The following is a 21,637-nucleotide window of genomic DNA, read 5'->3' on the forward strand; positions in this document are numbered from 1 at the left end:
AATTATTGCTAAATAAGTATAATTCTACGCATTCACAATATAGGATGTCATTTGGCTTTACACTGTTAAAGGACATTTCTTTTACACGTTTCTTTATTTACTGTCTATATTCTTGCAGTCTGTCTGCTCTGTGTTTGTCTGTTGTCTGTCTGTCCAGTTTTTAGGACCCTGAGGTGTGTCTCAGCTGCTCGCCGCCCCTCCACCGCGGGCTCCTCACCCTCTCTCCGCTGTTGATCCTCCTCTGCACGGTCCATTGTTCTGGGTTTGATAGGCTTAACCACCATGGTCAAACCAGCTGGAGTAACACACAACTTCTGGTACGAACCTTTAAAATAAAATGCCTTTGCCTAAAATTGCTTTTTTTGTTGAAAAATCAGATACAGTCGAAACTTCAAATACTGAAAATACTAATGAATATTATACTTTAATCTCCAAATGTATGTCATTTAAAAAAAACCTCTTAAACATGTTTTTTATATTCCTTTAAATACATGTCATTTATATAATATACATGTTATGATGATGTTGTTTTATGGCATAAAAAAAACCTTGTAAAAAACATTAAAATAGCTTTTTATTTTGAAAACAGGCCCTTTTCCGGTATCACGCTGCCAGCCCTGCCCTCTTGACAGAGTGAGCTGGATGAGTCTGAGCGACGGGAGTGCCCCATTCACACACCCTTTACATCTACGTACAACAGGATCTCCCAGGAAGGACTGTACATTAACTGGACACGGTGCATGGAGACATATGTGTGATGTAAAAACCAGCCCGGATGCATCTGTTCATTGCACTTATCGGGGAAAACTATGACTCTTTTAAACGACTGAGGATTTGGGATACTGTTTTTACTTTTGCGTGCATCCAAACCGCCCATTCATTCATTTTGAAAAGGTGCTGCACCCGTCTGGTTTTATTTAAAGCCGCCCTCTCCCCTGCTGTCTTTTTCTACGTCCTGCGGTGAAGATGGATACCCGCTCTTCTTCCTCCAGGTACCCGCTTCTGGTGCTTCTGTGTGCGGTGTGTTCGCTGTCGGGGAGCCGGAGTCCCGTGGCTTCTGCCGGGAGGAGCTGCGCCGACACCCGGCAGGTGTACGCGGAGAAGGGCTACAGCACCGGCACCGCTCCGGTGACTCAAATCTCCGGTAAGACTGCATCTACCCTGCAGTGGGATGAATCACACACTTTTAGATAAGAGGCTCATGCAGAACCGTCCCATGATCCATAAGAAAATAAGTGACTAATTCAAGTTTTGATTCAAATGTAAGATACATGTTGCAGCAAAATGCCCTTGTTTGTCATGACATGCATACAAACACCATTATGCACATCCAGGTCACTATGAACTCGCTGCTCACCACCACAAATTATTTATCATGGGAACATTATAGCAACAAACTAGGTTATCTTTAAATAAAATACCTAAAGTCACGATAGAAAAGTAATATCTAAAACTACAAGGTTGCACACAACTCACTTATATCCACCAGAGACATAATGTGGGAATATCAATGGTGAGGTTTCCTCCGGAGAAACAATACCGGGTGGTTTAAAACAAATTACACCCGCCCCCTCCTCCCCCTGGTGCTGTTTAAATAGGATGATTAAGGGGATGAGCAATTTGCCAACACCGGTGCAACAAAGAACCTCGCCCCTAATTAGTCTTTGCCTACTGGGCCAATGTTAAAGCCCTGCATATACCCATAGGCTCTGTGTACTGGAGATAATCTTATCTGCTAAATTGAACCATATCACATGGATTAATATCTGTGGGTTTTGGATAATTTAAAGTTTTGGTTAGAGGCAGGGATACAGGAAAGATGGGAAGTAAGGGAACATTTGGTTAAATATTGATGTCTGACCAAGTGAGGGATCAAATGTTGGAGAACATGAGTGGCTAAAGATGTGTCTACCTCTTGGAAGTTCAGCCTTGCATTTAAATATTAGTGAGAGAATAACATTGTGTGTGTGTTTTACCCTTAGACAGACTTGGAAAATAAATTGTCAAATGTTTGAGTAAATTGTAGTGAAAAACTGTGTGTGTGTGTGTGTGTGTGTGTGTGTGGTGTGTGTGGTGTGTGGTGTGTGTGTGTGTGTGTGTGTGTGTGTGTGTGTGTGTGTGTGTGTTGTGTGTGGTGTGTGTGTGTGTGTGTGTGGTGTGTGTGTGTGTGTGTGTGTGTGTGTGTGTGTGTGTGTGTGTGTGTGTGTGTGTGTGTGTGTGTGTGTGTGTGTGTGTGTGTGTGTGTGTGTGTGTGTGTGTGTGTGTGTGTGTGTGTGTGTGTGTGTGTGTGTGTGTGTGTGTGTGTGTGTGTGTGTGTGTGTGTGTGTGTTGTGTGTGTGTGTGTGTGTGTGTGTGGTGTGGTGTGTGTGTGTGTGTGTGTGTGTGTGTGTGTTGATTGTGTGTGTGTGTTATCTCTGCCTGAGTCTTGGCTCCCTGTCCCGTGGGCCAGGGGAGCAGATGGCCGGGAGAGCGAAGGAGGAAGAGAAGCAGTTTAGAAATGGAAATAGAGGGATGAGAGAGGGGCTAATAGTGAGACACACAGAGAGAACAAAAGAGGCAGAGGGGGACATCAGCGAGGGTGGAGTTGGGAGACTTTCCCCTGTATTAACAGCAGCAATATTCATGTTAGATGTTAAATTATACAGACAAAGAATTCAAACCTTTTCCACATTCAGAGCGCCGTTTTGTTTTGTGTCTGTCTGTCTCCCCTGCTTGTCGTTTGCATATCATTACCTCTGACATATCAAAGAGCCAACCTGAGTTGACAAAGAAAGACAGATTGAAGCTGAATAATTCATGCAGGGAAATTAAAATTATCTATCACATCCTTATCTTTGATAGGATTTCCCCTCAGTAACTGAACAGACTGATGATTGGAGGAATTTGGTTTTCCATTAAAACATCTGCTTTAACCTGATAAAAGATGCTGATGTCATTGAAAAAAGGGCTTTGTTTTCATTAAAATGTTAATTATGACTTTTTTTTAATGGCAGCTTTTAGCCATAAATGCAGCCCAAAGTGCCTTACAGAAACACAACAATAGAATATCTTATGTTTAAGCCAAATACCTTTTCTCCACTTATGTTTTGACCTTCTTCCCTGGCCTTGTGTAGGTGAGCACCTGCGGCTCTGTCCTCAAGACTACACCTGCTGCTCCAGTCAGATGGAGGAAACGCTGGCCCTGCAGAGCGAGAGGGATTTCTTAAAAGCTGTCGAGGAGAACAGCCAGTTCCTTTTGACTACTTTTACCCAGAGACACCGCAGGTTTGACGGTGAGAGGCTGACTCAGAAGCAGTTATTCTTTATAGTCATATTATCTGTTCTTAAATGTAGTCTAAGTCTTCTCTCCTCACATCACCCTCTACCGAGTTAATGGAGTGCAGAGATTAAAAACGTATTAAGGATATTCAACGGCACTCAGATGGTTGGATTCTGAGTCTCAATTTTTTTTAACTTTGGAATCTAAAAGCAGCAGTGCATGAATATTGCAAAGTTCCTGCATAGCATGGTTCTTATTCATGTTTAACCGACACACAATAACTGCTGAAACCAAAGTAACTTCAGAAACTTTAGCATTGCACTCTCATAAAGTTGAGGGACTCACAAGAGACAGGATATACAAATGATTGAATCATGATTAGTAGCAACGGTTGGGATATCCTGACAGTTAGTCCCTAGTATGGGTTAAGATCCAGAAAACTAGATCCTCAATTCCCATAATGCAACACAACTTTGATTAGATTCCTTTTTGCCTGGTAAATGGTAAATACCCCACTAAACAAATGTACAGCTCCAGTTTGTAACAAATTATTGTACTTTTTGCTTTAGCCAACCGTAGCGGAGGTAACCCTGATGATATCACTATGACACCAGCAGGTTTTCTTTTCAGATGTTTGAGCGCTGCCTCTGGAGCCACAGAAAACGTCATAAACAAAACCTAACCGTAGCTGAAAACTGAACTTAAACATGTATACAAATTGGTCGAGTTTCCCTGTCAACAAATGGTGGCTGTAGGGAAATCTACCCAGACAGCTTTAGTGGCTGTATTTCAGAGAATTCAGCCCACGTTGTCTCAATCTCTGTATGTATGGCTGCAGGTTAGTTGCAGCCCCAGCACAGAGCTGAATTTACACGTTCTCCTCCTACCTCCGGTGGACTGCTATCACCTTTTTTTCTCTCCTCATCCGTTTATATAATGTACATGGTGAATCATTTAAAGAAGCTGTAGCAGTGGGAGACTACATATGAGTTCTAAATAGAGTACACGTTGTTATTCTCATTTAACAGCGTGCAGGATCTGATGTAACTGTCCCTATGAGCTGTTAATTGTGCGCCCACGTACCTAGAAACCTGGCTAAGATATCGGAAGAGAATAAAATGGATGATAAATTAATATCTAATCTGCTTTTCCTGTCTGTTGTCTGCAGAATTTTTCAGAGAGCTCATTGAGTTGTCAGAGAAGTCGATGAACCAGATGTTTACCAAGACCTACGGACGGCTCTTCACCCAGAACGCACACGTGTTCCAGGAGCTGTTTGTGGAGCTGCGCAGATATTATTCTGGTTAGTTTAGTCAGTTGCAACGATAATTCAACTAACTGAGTAGACAATTCACAAGGCTGCTTTCAGCCTCTCACAAATGTAGATTTCCTGCTTTTCTGTTTTACATCACATTGATCTGGATATCTTTGAGTTTAAAACTAGTAAAAGAAAACTTGTTAAGACATCACCTTGGAAACTGGGATGTTTTAAATAGTTTGATCACTTTACCTTAGTTTATTGTTATGTATTGAAATTATCTAATGGTATATGCTAAATACATCCCAGTGGGTTTGATTTTGCCATATCAAACGGTGAAATCATGGACATCCTGTTGGTTTAAGATGCATACCATGGAATGCAAATGTCAATTCAAGTCCTGACTTATTTGGCATGCCCCTCTATGCTCTCTTATTCTCTCATTCCCAACTTCAAACTAAATGGCAAAACAAATATTTTCCAAATGAAATGAACACTAGATTTTGTGTAAGTCAAAAGAAAGCCTGAATTGACAACAAAAAATACCCTTCAAGAGACAAATAACTGTACTCCTACCTCACCACCATACGAATGAATCAATACAGAGAAGTGTTTGGCTGGTCTGGTTAAAATGGTAATCTGGGAAAGAGCTGTGATGATTCTATGTTGCAGTCGCAGTTTAGTCTTGTTTTAGCAGTCGACATCCTTTCCGAGGTAAATCCACAGCCACTTTGATAAAAAAGGAAGCATTGCCTTTTGAGGAGAATTGGGATGGCAAGAATAATTGGAGAACAATTAAAGAGAGAATTGGATTTCCACAGACGACGGTTTCTATTTGTGTTCCGGATCGCTCCGTTTTGGCAGCACAGCGGCTTGCTGGCGAGTCTGTCTGCAGGCTGTTGCTGCTTAGTCAACCTGTCTTTGTCTGCCAAACAACATGTATGGCTTATTTAAGGCCGCATTGTAGACAACACATTGGAGAGTCACATGTCAGTCTGCCAGTTGGCTAATGCACGGAGAATGACAAGCACCCATACACATTTAAGGTCATGAGGAAAACCTGAGCACATCACATATAATGCTAGGGTTGAACAGACAATATTCATTGAAGAAAGGTTTGTCACTTCTTCACTTTTATGTAGTCTGTTAAGAAAAATGTGCCAATATACTTTAACTTTAGTTGTTTACAATATCCTGTAGCTGCTTGCACCAACCAGAGTTGTATTACTGAGCACAATATACATTTGTTGAGAAAGAGATACTTTCCCAACATTTTATACTTCCTAAACATTTGAAGGACTGGAGCTTGGACCACTTAATGTGGTTAGCCCTGATAGTGAATTTCAGCTAAGCCTTTTCCAAAACATTGAAGTTTACTTGGCTATCTTTATAACCATCAAAGTTCTCCAAACACGAGTACAGTGTGTGTAGTCAACATTTACACTGTATAACAAAAGTCAGGTGCATTTTTCTGAATGTCGTCTGTATTTTCTGTAGGGTTTAATTCGGTGTGTTTGGAGCTTCGGAGGAAAATCTCAATTTAAAGCTCTGGAACAGCATACATCAACTCTGCTGACGGGTGTTTTTGTGCACACAGGGGGCAGTGTCAGCCTGTCAGAGGTGCTCTCAGACTTCTGGTCCAGGCTGGTAGAGCGGGTCTTCTCTCTGGTCAACCCCCAGTATCAGTTCAGTGAGGACTACCTGGAGTGTGTCAGTAAACACGCAGAACAGCTGCAGCCGTTTGGGGATGTGCCCCGCAGACTACGCGTACAAGTATGTGATAAAACACGTTAAGAAGGCTTTGATACTGCAGAATTCACAGTTATGCAGATTTACTATGATCAAATGACTTACATTATTGTGCTCTCTTTCCTTTTTGAAATCAGGTGATGAGGGCTTTTATCGCAGCCCGAGCTTTATCTCAGGGCTTGGCTACTGGTCGGGATATTGTTAACAAAGCAACAAAGGTGAGTTGTTATTTGTACTGAGATGTTCTTGTACGGATGTCTAATCTGCAAAATAAAGATTGAGAAAACCTCATCATCAAGAATCCTAAAGCTTGAAGTTTCAGTTTATTTGTTAAAAGTTGGACTCCATTATATTAGAAAAGGTGTCGAGTGATGCAACTTAAAATATCTGTAGTTTGTGTCAAATATATTACACGTTTATTTTTTATTTCTATAAGATGCCAGGAAGTTCTGAAATGTGGGATGACCTTTAAAAAGTTGGACTCCAATATATTAGAAAAGGTGTCTAGTGATGCAACTTAAAACAATGTTCATCTGTTGAGTTATAATGGCAATGTATCCCCTCTGCGTACCCTAGGAGAGGAGGGGGAAACCAGGATGATTAAGAATAAAACAAAGGGCCATATGAATAATTCCCTATCAGATACAACTAGTGGCTGAACATTATAAATGGTGTCTTTAATAATGTTAATGTTATTCTTCTTGTCCTAACCCTCTGACCCTCTGCTTTGTGTGTTTTTAGTTGACTGCAGAATCAGAGTGTGTGCGTGGTCTGATGCGTCAGTGGTACTGCCCTCTGTGTCGGGGCATGCCCTCAGTGAGACCCTGCCACTCCCTGTGCCTTAACGTGATGAAGGGCTGCTTAGCCAATCAGGGCGACCTGGAAACCGAATGGAACAATTTCATAGGTGGGTGGTAGGGAAAACAACAACTCGAAGTAGCTTTAGGGTCAGGTGCATGACCCGTTGAGACAAATTATTCATATGTCAAAGAGCAACAATACCTTCAGTTTTAATTAAATAAGGTCGTAAAGGGAAAAAACTGCTCTGCTCCAGATGAAATTTTAAAAGCCTTTTCAATTATTAGAATTATTCAATTGTGCATAGCTAAAAGGAGACACCTCTTATTGCCCTCTGTCACTCATTTAATTTCACTTCCTCTCTCCCCATAATGAATTCCTCATCCATTAATCATTCATGCTTCTCTGCTCCTTCACAATTGATCTGTCTTCCTATGTTTCCCTTCCCCTTTCATCAAACCCATATGTCCCTTCCCCTTTCCCCCCTATTCATGTGCAGTGCTTCCTCTCACCTTTCATCACTCAATCCCTGTGCACTGCACCCGGACCCATATCACCCCCATGTACCCTTTTTATCCATCCATTATTCTTCACACTTCTCTTCATATTATGTTGGCTTGCTTCCCAATCTTCCAATCCTGTAATCTCATACACAGAGGAACGTCTTTGAAGTTGGTTCAACATGAGTTTCAAGACACAGGAAACCGGCTTGATGTTTATCAGGGTTACTAATAGGCTCATCAACCACTTTTTTTCTTTGTATTTAACCCCAGACAATCCGAACTTGAGTGACTATAGTAGAACTGTATTACCTTTGCATCTCTAATGTTTGTATTTCCTCTATCAGATGCTCTGTACCAGGTTTCAGAGAAGTTGGAGGGCCCGTTCAACATGGAGCTTGCCGCCGACTCCATCTCTGTGAAAGTGTCGGAGGCCATCATGCACATGCAGGAAAACAGCGTCACCATCTCCACTAAGGCAAGGAAGAGAGCCCAATGCCAACCATTCCCCTACAAATAGGGAATTCAATGGATGTATTTGTTTTAAATGGTTTCCGATTTTGCAGACTAGCTTTTCTTTTAGTATTTATCAAACCTTTGTAAGTGCATAAAGATCATTTTTTACCTTCTTTAAAAAAAAAATGATGTGACAGCATGCGGTAAACCTGATAGGAATTATTCACAGGGAGCATGGCAGCCTCACAGTATGACACCCACATCTCGTTACGACCAGAAAATCCTGGTTTGTGTTAGCGGTGCTTCAGGAGAGGCAGCTCTTTCCTTTACAGCTCAGCTTTGTGTGATGCTGCCTTGAAGTCATTTGGCGTAATGCAGATATTTGTTTCTTGATCACTTTCACGTGTTTTTGGCAGGTTATTTTTACACTTTTCTTAGAGATTTTGAAAGTAAAGAAATGACCGTAAATTAGAAGAGATAGAATGCCATGCAACAAAGGACGCCTTGACTCCTAAAACATGGGATGCCGCAAAGGATCACCAAATAAAGTAGAAGGTGAAAAGGATGCAGGTTGAAGGATAGTCAATGCAATAAAAGAGTTATTTAACTATGTCCTATAGACTGGAGAAGATATGTTCAAGATTATCCCAGAGATTCCTCAAAGCCTGTTGTGATGATGATGATGGTATTACAATTGTTATAATACTTTTTATACAGCGGTTTCAACTGTATTGATTTGTTGTTGTTTACCTCAGGTGTTTCAAGGTTGTGGAAGCCCCCGTCCAGCTCCAGGACGGTCCAAACGCTCCCCTAAAGCGTCAGGGGGAAACAGGAGGCCCTTCCGCACCTACACCCCCGAGGAGAAACCCACCACGGCTGCAGGCACCAACCTGGACCGACTGGTGAGAAACAAGCATACTGTAGCTACTCATTCAGTCAGATGTGTTTACTATACTGAAATTGAGACACCTTTAAAACTGCATGAATGGCTCTTTTGGTCAGCACAACACGCTACAAAGAAAAAACATTAATCTCTTTGTGGCAAAAAGGGCTTATTAAATATCCAGCAAACAAAGTAACATAAGCATTCATTTGAAATTTGGTACCTGGCCTGTTTACCAATGTAAGACAAGCATCAGTGTGTAGTTTTTATCTTTTTTTAGGTCTGATAGACTAAAGATTATGGAATTATTATTGTCTCTTTAGCCGCTAAATGCATACATAATAACAGCAGTCATTCAAAACATTTTAGTTGCATGCAAGAAAACCAAAACAATGAGCTAAAAGATGAAAAACTGCATGGACCTCAGATTAAGTCTTTTTTTGAAAACCGCAATATTGTGAACAGACTCTGTTCACAATATTGCGGTTTTAGAGACTCAACATTTTTTGGTGCAGGTCACTTTTTTGTGTTGAGTGGGATTTCAGTACATGCTTTTGAAACTGTAATAAAGACAAAAAGGCAACATGTTTGCACTGAGCATGAGTCAGGGTTCAGACATAGCAACTGAGGAGGAAGAAAAGAGGACAAACTGGTGATATAGCCAGATGCGAAAAACTAATAATAAAGAGTGCAGCGGTCAGAGGCCAGACAGTACTCCTGTGACTGCTGAGTGGTATTGAAAGATAGAAGTGCAGGAAAATAATTGAAACCAAGAGCAGAGGAGGGAGAAGGAGGAAGATAGGTATTCATATCTATTTATAAAACATAAAAAGAGATGTGGTCTGAGAAGTAACCCTGAAGCAGTGTCAAGTCAGTTTATGACTTTGGCCAGCATCAGCACCGAAGCCTCAATATGTTTCCCCCGGCCAGCCATACCAAACAAGGATACTTTTGACCAGGTCTTAGTCATAACCGATTTCTTTCCGCCTCCGTTCAGGTTACCGAGCTGAAGGAAAGACTGCGGCCTATGCGTGGCTTCTGGGTGTCCCTCCCACACACCATCTGTAACGATGAGAGGATAGCTGCCGACGTCACCAATGAGGACCGCTGCTGGAACGGGCAGACCCGGGGGAGGTGAGCGAGATGAGAGTGGAGGGTTGGGTTTGGTAGAGGTGTAGGAGGAGGAGGAGGAGTGAGTGATGGTGCAGAGGTGGAACGGATGCAACAGATAGAATTTTGTTAATTTCATTTTACCACCACCAGTCACCTACATGCTCTCTGTGTGGGGCTGGTTTATTTTATGTTCAAAGAGACAGCCTAACACAGACATGTATTTCATATCACACAAAAAAGAAAATAGAATGAAAATGTGGAATAGCTTGTCCAGTTTATATTGAAAAATCAAAAGACAGTCCAAAAGAAAAGGGACATGGCTTCGAACAAGAGTAACTAGTTAGCAGATCTGTAAGGCTGTTGTTAAACACAGCAGGTAAAGGTATAACATGTAACAATGTACTGTTATATATCATTTGTGACTTGATGCTGACTGAAGTTCACATCAAGGCCAGCTGTGTCATTAAAAACATGGAATTTTGTAAAGTTACACATGGAAGTTTTTAAATAAGTCTGGGTCACATTGCTGCAATTTAATAAAAAAGAGTGGGTTGCTCCCCCTCGGGAACAAAGCCAGTTATTGTGGTGAACATAGTTATTGTAAAAATACACAATGTTCACATGTGGTGTTATGCTCATTAATTTTGTGTTACAGACTGTTTCCTATCAACACAAACTGTGTGAAATTGCACAGCATTGCTTTAAAAAGATCTGTGCTTGTGTGCATTCATGATGTCTGAGTTTTGGTCCATGAACCACAGTAAAGTTAACCTGTGTGTGTGTGTGTGTGTGCTCAGGTACCTGCCAGATGTGATGGGCGACGGGCTGGCCAGCCAGATCAATAACCCCGAGGTGGAAGTGGACATTTCTCGGCCGGAAGTGAGGACCAGGCAGCTGATCATGGAGCTGAGGGTCGTGACCAACAAACTGAAAAACGCTCAGACCGGACAGGACATGGACTTCATGGACAGTCAGTGTTCAAATATCTGTATAACCCAAAGGAGTATTAAGTGATGCATTTCCTGTATGCAGTGGTGAAATGCAACTAGATGCATTTACTAGAGTATTTGTTCTTTATTTGAATCTTTTCCTTTGACAGCTATTTTTCAGGGAAATATGTTGAACTTTTTATTTTATTACAATGATCTGACCTATAAAGGGTCAAATATTGAATTACAGGCAAACATATGAAAATGTAAGTATTTTGTAATATAATAACTATCCAACATTGAAGGACAATTGGTCAATTACAAAAAGGAGCTTTTTCCAAAACAAGCGATACAATTTATAGTCTTAATTCTCTTTTTCCTTGTTCCAGGTGAGGAGGGCAGTGGCTCAGGAGGTGGAGATGACGGGGAAAGGTACAATGATGATTGGCCCGGCCATGGGCCTTACTCCCCGCCCTACAACAAACCCCCTCGCAGCCCCGCTTCAAACCCTGCAAAGCCACCTCGGGTCCGTGAAAGAAACGGATCCAAATGGAACAAAAACAACGGCCAAGGTCGGATCAAATCAGCAACAAGCAAGCTGTCTTTCTCCCCGGTTCCTTTGTTGTTGCCTTTCATGGTCACTGTTGCCCCCATGTGGAGATAGCTGGTGAATACAGTCTGTAGGTGGAGGTTTAATGTCACACTGGAGTCTAAAGCACATTATGAAGATATAAGTCATTCCATTTTGTAACCAGCAGGAAAAAATAGACACAATCAGGCTAATTTAGCAATAATTAAAAACCTTTAAACAGCACGTCATAAATAGGTTAAAGTGAATATCATTCCTACTGCCCAAGCTACACAAGAGGTATAACAAGGCATTGATTCCTATGAACCATACGTTAGAATTACTGCCATTTTCGTTTGTCATTCGTTTGACCTATTGGAGTGTTGATGCTGAATGTATTGCTGGAGCATATACGTCTGAGAGGGAAACAAAAAGTACAAAAACAGGAATTTAGTTAGCTCATGTTCTCATGGTTTGGTGGTCTTTTAGATGGAGATAATCACCATTTTATTTCAGTTAGCAGGCTTGTGGTTTATTGCTGCTTTCTCATGAAATTAAGTTAATTAGTTTAATCGATCTTGGTTTCAGTGTGGTGGTGGTTCATTTTAATCTGTGGAAGTAGTAGGATTTAATTTACTTACTTAATTAAACCTCCGTATTTTGGCTTGGAGATTAAAAAAGTCAATAGTGTGACTCTTGAAACCAAAACAACATTTATTTTGAATGTACCGAAAAGCTCAAGTTCCTTTGGGGTTACTTGTGACAACAAGGGGTTAACTAATGTAATATATTGATGTTTTTAATTTATTTGTAATATAATATGTCATTGTTCTTATTGTTATGATTTTGGGAAGGGTTGAGTGTTATCTTTTTTTAAAGTGTCAGCCTTTTTACTCTGTGTTATGAAAAAGGATAAAACAAGTTGTATTTATTGATCATTTCCGTAAACCAATCATTATGAAATATTGTTATTGAACCAATAACAACCAAACACTTAATTAGCCTATTATACAATATTTGGTCAAAAGACCATTGATTATTTTCAGCCAGAGATTAAGGAGAAGTGTGTGTGAATGTGTGTTTGTAGGATGGTTTTATATTGTCTGTTGTATGTTCTGGTTTCACTGTTCAGGGGTCATGTTGAGAAGATTGGGATGTTTTTTTAATGCAGTGCTTTTTTACCCCTTTTTCTTAAAAGCAACAAAATATGATAAACAGTGAGCGAGTGTAAACTTGGACCAAATGTTGACAGAAAGATGCTGTCAAGCGTGGCTATTAATTATCATGCACTGAATGTTGTTTGATGAAGATGAAATCAAGGAGGAAAACATGGACAGTGCGCAGGACTAGATCAAATTAAAAGATTTTTGACATACTCTAGTTTTAATGAGTTAGATGGGAAGAGGATAAATCAATGGCCCTCATTTTTGTATGGTGACGCTGCAGCCAGTTAGCTTAGCATAAACATTGTTACCGCACGCAACACCCACCAAACTGCAAATTCACGTTTTGATACCTAGGTTTTTATATAAGTTAACCAAACAACATTTGTGAGCCTGAGAGGTGTTTGTTTACCCTTGAAAATAATTATTATATTTGCTATCTCGCCTTTTTTAAATGTTTTTATGCTAAGCTAACAAGCTGCTTGCACCATTTCCAACTTTTAGCAAGAAAGCAATTTTTTTCAAAATGGTTAACCACTTCTTTAAAGATATTGAAATCCTGATAGGATTACAAAAAATGGCAGAGATAAGGATGGCGGATATTAAATTATTATGATATTAGGCCATAGATAATGTGAAAATAAACGTTTCTGTTGAATGAGGAAATTCACAAATGTCCTGTTGAAAAAGAGGAGGGTTTAATTCTCATATTTGGCTAAGAACATTCACATTTTACTCCTAATCACTAGCAATCTAATTGTTACGTTTAATGTGAAATGTAAGGAATTAAACCCTTCAAAGTCTGTTTGACCTTATACACAACTTCACTACAAACACAGTATTATGTGGCACAACTACAAATGAAAACACAGTATTTCAAGCAACAGTATTGTAATCGATTGTATTATCAGCAGTCAAAAAAGGATGTGGCTGCAATATTTCCCTTGAATTTCAGGTAAATTGTAAGTTATTACGACCACTCATCCATCCCAACCACTGGCACATTCCTTCATGGTGAAAGTAAAGCACAACTTTTTTCATGTTGTAACAGTTTTTTGGTATCGAACAAGTGATATTTTCTGATCCATTAAAAATATCCTCAAGAAAAGAGTGTTATTTTCTCTTATTTCATTTTAAGAAAGCAGCAAAACATGAAACAAATGTTAAAGAAAAGTTCTGCCTCAAAAATATATCACAACAAATCATGTACGTAATTAGATGTTATGGGTTAGATACTCTTAACCTCAAGTGTTCATGGTTATTTGTGTCTCATAGCACTGAAGCTTCAGGCTTTAAGGGGAGCGTTCTCTGTGTTTGGGTCTTTTTCATGCAAGGGCTTCTTGTTGTGAGCTCATGTATCCACGCTGACAAAAACAGATAACATAGGAGAGTCAAAACAACATTCACAGACCACATTTTACTCAGGCACTATATGAAAAAGGTAGTATAAAGTGAATACAATCATAAAGCATAAGTGACAAATCCCTTAATGCAACATATTAAACCTCAATGTAAATAATAGCAGGCATTTCATGTATTTCACAACTTTTTTAATTTAGATTATTCACATTATAGAATATCAACTATTCTAGAATAAATGCAATTTAATATCTCCCAAAGGTAAACATACTCCAGTTACTTTAAACTTTGAAGACATTTAATTAAGTACTTTTAGACAGTTTAGTGTTTAATTTAAGACTGGTGTATCATTCCGTTGATGTTTTTAGACAATGCATTGAAACATCTTAATCGTAGACAGTAAATATTTAGCATGGAGGCAGAAATAATAAAATCATTATTGAACAGTGAGCTTATTTAAGAGGACAATCATTTGAATTTCTTGGATAACATACATGCAATTGCATTATTATCTTCACTGATCTTCATTGAGTTAGTTCGCCAAGCTAAAAGCTAAAAAAAACACTATTATACATTTGATTTTGATTACCTTCCATAATAAGAAGACAAGAACTGCCAACAACAGGAGAAATGCAATGACTGTCAAGAAGATTATCCACCAGGCAACTTTAGATACATTTTCTCTCTCGATGAACACTGTAAGTTTAACCTGTGGATATAGAGATTTTACTGTGTTCACACATTTGTCATGTTAGTTCCATGTTGTGATTGTACTGCAAAATCAAAAAGGTTTTTCCAAGCCCAAAGCTATAATATCTCCAACGTATATAAGTAATTTAACAAATCAAAGAACATTTTGGTGTTACCTTTCTCCCAGGTGTCTTTTAAATCCAATATTCTCTGGAGAGTTTGTCAAACTGAGAAGCATCCACAACAATGTTCAGGTAGTTCCAAGAGCTGTAATCCTAAATGGGACAGTCAAAAAAATTATGATAGGGCTGCAAGCATGCATCAAAGAGTCCTATTGTAAATCAGCTTTACAGAAATAAATCACCTCTGTAAATGTGGTGTTCCACAAGCGTGAATTCAGGGCAGTACTGTCCAAACCCAGCAGAGGGCAGCGTAGCTCCACACACTTCAGTCAGAGCAGGTCTGAAAGGCAAAAAACAAAGCCTACATTGGACAACTAAAGTAGAATACATTTTGTCACAGCATTGTCTTTCTTTAATATAAATGTTGTGTGAACTCCATCCATCCATCCATCCATCTTCTCCCGCTTATCCGTGGTCGGGTCGCGGGGGTAGCAGTTCCAGCAGAGAGCCCCAAACTTTCTTTTCCCTGGCGACATCAACCAGCTCTGACTGGGGGATCCCAAGGCGCTCCCAGGCCAGCGAAGAGATATAATCCCTCCACCTGGTCCTAGGTCTACCCCTTGGTCTCTTCCCAGCTGGACGTGCCTGGAACACCTCCCTAGGGAGGCGCCCAGGTGGCATCCTAACTAGGTGCCCGAACCACCTCAACTGGCTCCTTTCGACGCGAAGGAGGAGCGGCTCAACTCCGAGTCCCTCCCTGATGACCGAACTTCTCACCTTATCCCTAAGGGAGACACCAGCCACCCTGCGGAGAAAACCCATCTCGGCCGCTTGTATGCTTGTGTGTGAACTCAATGAACATAATTCACCATAATCTGTGGATAAACTCAAGCTTTCTTATGTTTATTTTTCTGTTGTATTACATTCACAGTAACAGTTGGACATTGTCAGTGTGTTACTATGGTAAAGTAGAATGTTAAGAGTAACTTAGCAACGGTTGGCTTTGTCTTTTTTTTGCTGCATTAATAGATCTCTATTTTCTCCTTACTTCACAATGTATTCGATTGTTTATTTAGCAAGGAAAATGAACAATACATATAATGAACCAAATATAGGCCTACAAAATGCAAACTGTCATCTGTAGTTTCCTGGCAGAGGTCACTAAGCGCAGGTAGTAGAGATCAAAGATCAGTCAATCCAAACCTTATACTCTGTCTGATGTGTAAAAACAGACACAGTGAATAAATGATATTCATCCTGAAACAAACAAGAAAAAAAAAAATAATCCCAAAAGATATATAACAATAATGATAACAATGATTTCTTACCAAGGTTTTGTATTTCCTCTTTTTTGAAAGAAATGACAATCCATCAATAGAGAGCTTCAAGTTCAGCTTCATGTCTTTTCCTTGAGGGCTCAGGCCAACCCTTCATACCACCCTAGTACTAGACTCCTGGTACTAGGATGGGTTAAACGCAGAGAACAAATGTCACTGTGTGTGCTGTGTGCTCTGCATGAGTGACCATTAAAGAGGGTTTCATCCCTCCCAATTCTATTCAATTCTAAACATCATCAGGATAGAGATGTTTATTATTACAGCTGTTGCTTGGATTTGGAACAATAAAACAAAAGAAGTTGGAGTTGTTTATTACCTTTGTATGTTTAAGTGGATTGATCTCACTCCCAGGTGAGCAGGGGACAGACTGCACACCTTTACTGCTGATCTGAGTGAGGTACAGAAGTCACTTTCCCACTGAGTTCTCCTTCGGCCAGTAGATGTTTAAAGATGCATTGGCAAAAGATTTCATTGGTCTGCCTAAGTTTGTTATCTGGTGGAAAAATAAGACACAAGAACCGTTACCTTTGACCTTTTAGTGTCTAACAGTAAGATAACTATTCAATTATGGTTCACCTTAAATTCGTATTGAACTGAAGCTCCAATATCGTCTATTGATTTTTTCACCCAGCAAGTGTTTACCAAGTGACACTTGAGAAGGTCTGGCTAGTCTGAAAAACAATGATACACCACGATGTTATGTTATTTGATTATTCAAAAGCATATAAAAACATTTTTATGACCAACGGTTTTTGCAAATAGCTTTAAAAAAAAATCTATTTTAATTGTTGTTCTCCACTTAAAAATAGCATGATCATAAAAATTGATGGGTAATTTACATTTGTGTTGAAATAATAACACGTAGCCTATATATGAAACTATAACATATTTGTGAAATAACTCAATTTAAAGTACATTTAAAAAAGCAACTCTACATACCCATATACTTGCAGCTCTAGTTTAAAAACTACTCTGGCTAACGCCTCAATTGGTTGTATAGTCTGCACACTCGACCTGCATCACAGGCATAACACATTTTTATTTATTCATCCACAGAACAAAAACAACAACTTGTATACAAGTTTCCAACGTGATAAACCTACTGACGTTTCAAGTTGCAGGGTGACATCTTTTGTACTCAAAGAGATGCCAGATGTTGCGAGTATAGGACATACAAAGTGACCTGAGGGGAGCAAATAACCATGACACACACACACACACACACACACACACACACACACACACACACACACACACACACACACACACACACACACACACACACACACACACACACACACACACACACACACACACACACACACACACACACACACACACACACACACACACACACACACACACACACACACACACACACACACACACAATTATTGTATTGTATGAGAGAGGTTCCAGGTTGAATTGAGGTGGATATTTGTAATTTTCAGAGGTTGTTATGTTTAATATTCATGGGAATATTTGTCATTGATCAAATGATAATAAACAAACATTTGCATAAAGCATATTTGTCCACTCATATATTGATAAGAGTATTAAAAACTTGAAAAATATCCCTCTAAGGAACATTTAGAACAGATAAAAAATGTGCGATTAATTTGCGATTAATCGTGATTAACTATGGACAATCATGCGATTAATCGCGATTAAATATTTTAATCGACTGACAGCCCTTTTTTACTGACTATTTTTATCATCATCAACATGAATATTAAAGTCACCTACGATAATTACTTTATCTGTTTGAAGAACCAAAGTTGATAAAAACTCAGAGAATTCTGATAAGAATTCTGAATAAGGACCTGGTGCACGGTACACTGTAACAAATAAGATTGGCTGCAAAGTTTTCCAGGTCGGATGCGTAAGACTAAAAACGAGGCTTTCAAAGGAGGTATAATTTAATTTTGGTTTAGTATTGATAAGTAAACTTGAGTCAAAGATTGCTGCAACTCCACCTCCTCGGCCCGTGCCTCGGGCAATATGAGTATTGATATGGCTGGGTGGAGTGGCCTCATTTATGCTGACATATTCTTCATGTCTCAACCAAGTTTCAGTGAGACAGCATATATCAATATTATAATCTGATATTAAATCATTTACCAATATTGCTTTAGATGCTAGAGATCTTATGTTTAAGAGATTCCTGTTTTGTTGCACTGTAGTAGTTGTTACATTTACTTTTATTAGGTTATTATGTATGACACCTCTATTAGGTTTTATCTTAAATTGTCCTTGGGCAGACACACACACCGCTAATATTGGGTATTTTATTGGGTTTGGGATTCCTATGGATGACTGCCTAGGAGAGCGCAGAGAAGCGTGTAAGACTGCGACTGCGACTCCGCCTCCTGGTCTCAACTCCAGTTTCTCATGGATTAAGTCCACAAAGCCCTGAAATGTTTGCCGAAATGAGATTTGCACCTTCCAAAGTAGGATGAATGCCGTCTCTCTTAATCAGACCAGGTTTTCCCCAGAAGGCTGTCCAATTATTTACGAAGCCCACATTGTTTGCTGGGCACCACCAAGACAACCAGCGCTGAAATGATGACATGCGGCTATACATGTCATCATTGATCAGATTGGGGAGGGGACCAGAGAAGATTACGGTGTCCGACATTGTTTTAGCATAACTACACACCGACTCCACATTAAGTTTGATGCATTCTTATTGGCGTAAACGAACATCATTACCACCGACGTGAATAACAATCCTACAACAATCCAAGTTAGACACTTCTATTATTGTTTGTTTGGTGGCTCAACTAAACTCTCCTGTCATTTCAGATCCCGCCTTCCTCCAGGCCCTTGTAATCAGCTCACTTCCCTCACCTGGTCTCCCCAGCCCTTCCCCTCACTTGTTACTCATTCCCTCATCACTCCACAGTATTTATACCACCTCACTATCACTTGTCCTTTGCCAGATTGTCTTGTCGTTTCCGCCAAGCTCTCCAGTGAGTGTTGTATTCTAGCCTAGATTTTTGTCCTGCCCGGTTTTTGATCCCTGCCTGCCTGTTTACGGATCTCGAGTTCCTGCCTGCTCCCTGTCTGGTTTTGGTTGCCTGTCTGACGGATTTACTGGTTTTGACCCTGCCTGTCCCTGACCTGAATAAACTGAACATTGCTACACTGGTTGTATCTGAGTCGTGCTATTGGGTTCTGATCTGTACCTGTGATCGTGACACCTACTGTATTTACGTTTATTTTTAGCCAGCAGTTTAAGATAAGCAGTTTAAGTTCTACAGAAACATATAGGACATATACACTTACACTGAGGATCAAGTATACTGCACAATGTCCATTTTTACACCATTTTATTAATACTCATCAAATGTCTTTGGTAAAGAGTCTAGCCTTTTCAGTCAGCATTACAGTTATTTAGGGCTGCATATTAATCTAATAGGCATCACAGTTGCAATAGGAGCCTGTGCGATTATATAACCAAAAGGCTATGATTTAGTAGAAAATAAAAAAGTGTGTGAATGTGACAGCGTATTCACTGTTTGTGCAGTCTGATCAACATGTACCCACATGATGCATAGCCGACTAATCAGTCTGTGTTTGTTATGCTGCGTTTGGTCACCTTACTGTGCAGAGAAGAGCGGGAGACTTATGGAAATGGATGCTAACGCTAATCAGAAGGTACTGAACTGTTAGCCAAATAAAACATGACCTCTGTTGTGTAATGATACTTTGGCTTTAAGCTCGACTACAATAAGACCAAACTTTGAAAAACAAATGTTGCTACAGTACGCAGCAACACAACACATTTGTACCAGCCCCTGAAACAGTGAAAAGTAAGAAGAATGCCTAACAATTAAAGTTCATATTTATAAAGATAGAGATACAGTTTTTTGGTCATTTAAATACCTTTCCATTTTCCAAAATAAGTTATACATTGTTGTCACACATCGTTATATTTTATACTTTATTTATATCAGGCAAACTTTTCTCCCACATAAACCATGCCTTTTCCAAAGTAATGTATCACACATTAGGAAACAGTGGTGATATTCATTGTTCTACTGTTGAGAAATCTGCCCAAAGTAGTTTGCATAAATGCCATTAGTTTGAAAGAGGATATCCTTGTTGTTATTCATTACATTTTCTTAACTATTATTTATTATTTTATTGTTATTTTGGAAACAGTGCTTTACAAATGTTCCAGTTTTTGAACTTATGTTACTTTAGTTGTTGATGAATGACTAAATAAATATACCTTTTAAAATGAGGAGTAGTCTGTGCACTTTCCTTTCGATAACAAGCAAGTATACCCATGATTGCATTTTTAATTATAACTTTGCAGTCGCAAATCGCAATATTGTCCACAATAATCCCAATATAACTTTCACATGCAGCCTTTCTGTTTTTGTAATTATTTTGCACCTCGATTCATGAAAAAAAAAAAAAAAGTTAGGACACAAGCGACGGAAAAGAAAACATTTTTAAACCGGTTTTTTATTTCTGAGAAGAGGGCGGAAATACCAACACTCAAGCCTATAAAATGTTACCTGGTAATTCAGACTGTTGCTTTTTCCCCTTACCGGGTGAAAGCAGTTAACACGATGTCCCACTGAAATGTGACAATGAGATTTCTGATGGACCTAAAGCTTTTATACAAAGTAAAGCAACAAGGCTGTAGAGGTTATTTATGAGTTTCAGTTAAAAAGAAAGAAAACTGGAACTCTGTCGCTCATCCGGGTAGAACGTACTGCTGGGAACACATTGTGAAACACAGATAATGAGGTATGAGGTATAATTCGTTTTTTATGCATCATGACAAATAGTTATATTTTTGTGTTGTGAGCTGAAGGTCAAACAAAGTCAAAGTCCAAGCTGAAATTGTATAGATGGTGTTTGAAACATTGTCAATTGTAAAGTGTTGTTTGGAGTAAGAACTGGTCCCCACATAAAGCAGTAACTGTGTGAGGCCAAAAGCAAAGAGGATCCAAACAAGTGTTATTATTATTCCCTTAGTTTGGACTAAATGTATAATAATAAACTCTCATGGCAAACCTACAAATATGCAATTTAATTCCTACAGGGTCCGATGTGATTATCTTCATGTTAAAGACTTACTTCTGATTAAAGCAACTTCTTTTGCTTCATTTTGTAATTTTGTGTTTCTAACGTTCCCAATATATCTCTGTTTGTACCACTTGTCTTTCCAATGCTGACTCAACTTGGATATCAGTATATCTCTGTCTCTCTTTACTCTGCTGCCATCTTCTGGTACAGGTGCAAGACTGCTTTGCTCCAACTTTTTGAGCAAGTTGCATACTGTATGGTTTCACTGAGGAGGCCGACCTATTCAGACTTATTTATCGTTTCTTTTCATATCCTGTAAGCCCTGTCAGTTCATTTCTGGAGTCTGATGCCTTAATAATAAACACAAGTAAAGCTCCGTGCATGTCCGCTGTTGTCAGCACGTCGAC

At 39.4% G+C, this 21,637-nt stretch overlaps 2 protein-coding genes across 4 annotated transcripts in view; one reads left to right on the forward strand and one right to left on the reverse strand.

The window, feature by feature from the left end:
* LOC117541063 (cohesin subunit SA-1) overlaps positions 1-286 on the reverse strand; it is a 49,758-nt gene extending 49,472 nt beyond the window's left edge. For all 3 annotated transcript variants that reach the window (XM_034208131.1, XM_034208133.1, XM_034208129.1), the window contains exon 1: positions 218-286. The gene's annotated coding sequence lies outside the window, so the exon portion shown is untranslated. The remainder of the gene's footprint in view (positions 1-217) is intronic.
* gpc2 (glypican 2) lies at positions 192-13,784 on the forward strand. The gene is made up of 12 exons (XM_034208134.1): positions 192-317; positions 590-1,144; positions 3,114-3,272; positions 4,428-4,562; positions 6,115-6,290; positions 6,404-6,484; positions 7,008-7,173; positions 7,912-8,042; positions 8,776-8,922; positions 9,901-10,037; positions 10,814-10,986; positions 11,335-13,784. The coding sequence occupies exons 2-12, from the start codon at positions 967-969 to the stop codon at positions 11,607-11,609; spliced, it is 1,758 nt and encodes a 585-aa protein (XP_034064025.1). The 5' UTR covers positions 192-317; positions 590-966; the 3' UTR covers positions 11,610-13,784.
* The last annotated feature ends 7,853 nt before the right edge of the window (positions 13,785-21,637 follow it).

This window comes from Gymnodraco acuticeps, unplaced genomic scaffold (genome assembly GCF_902827175.1).
Source record: "Gymnodraco acuticeps unplaced genomic scaffold, fGymAcu1.1, whole genome shotgun sequence".
Classification (NCBI taxonomy): domain Eukaryota; kingdom Metazoa; phylum Chordata; class Actinopteri; order Perciformes; family Bathydraconidae; genus Gymnodraco; species Gymnodraco acuticeps.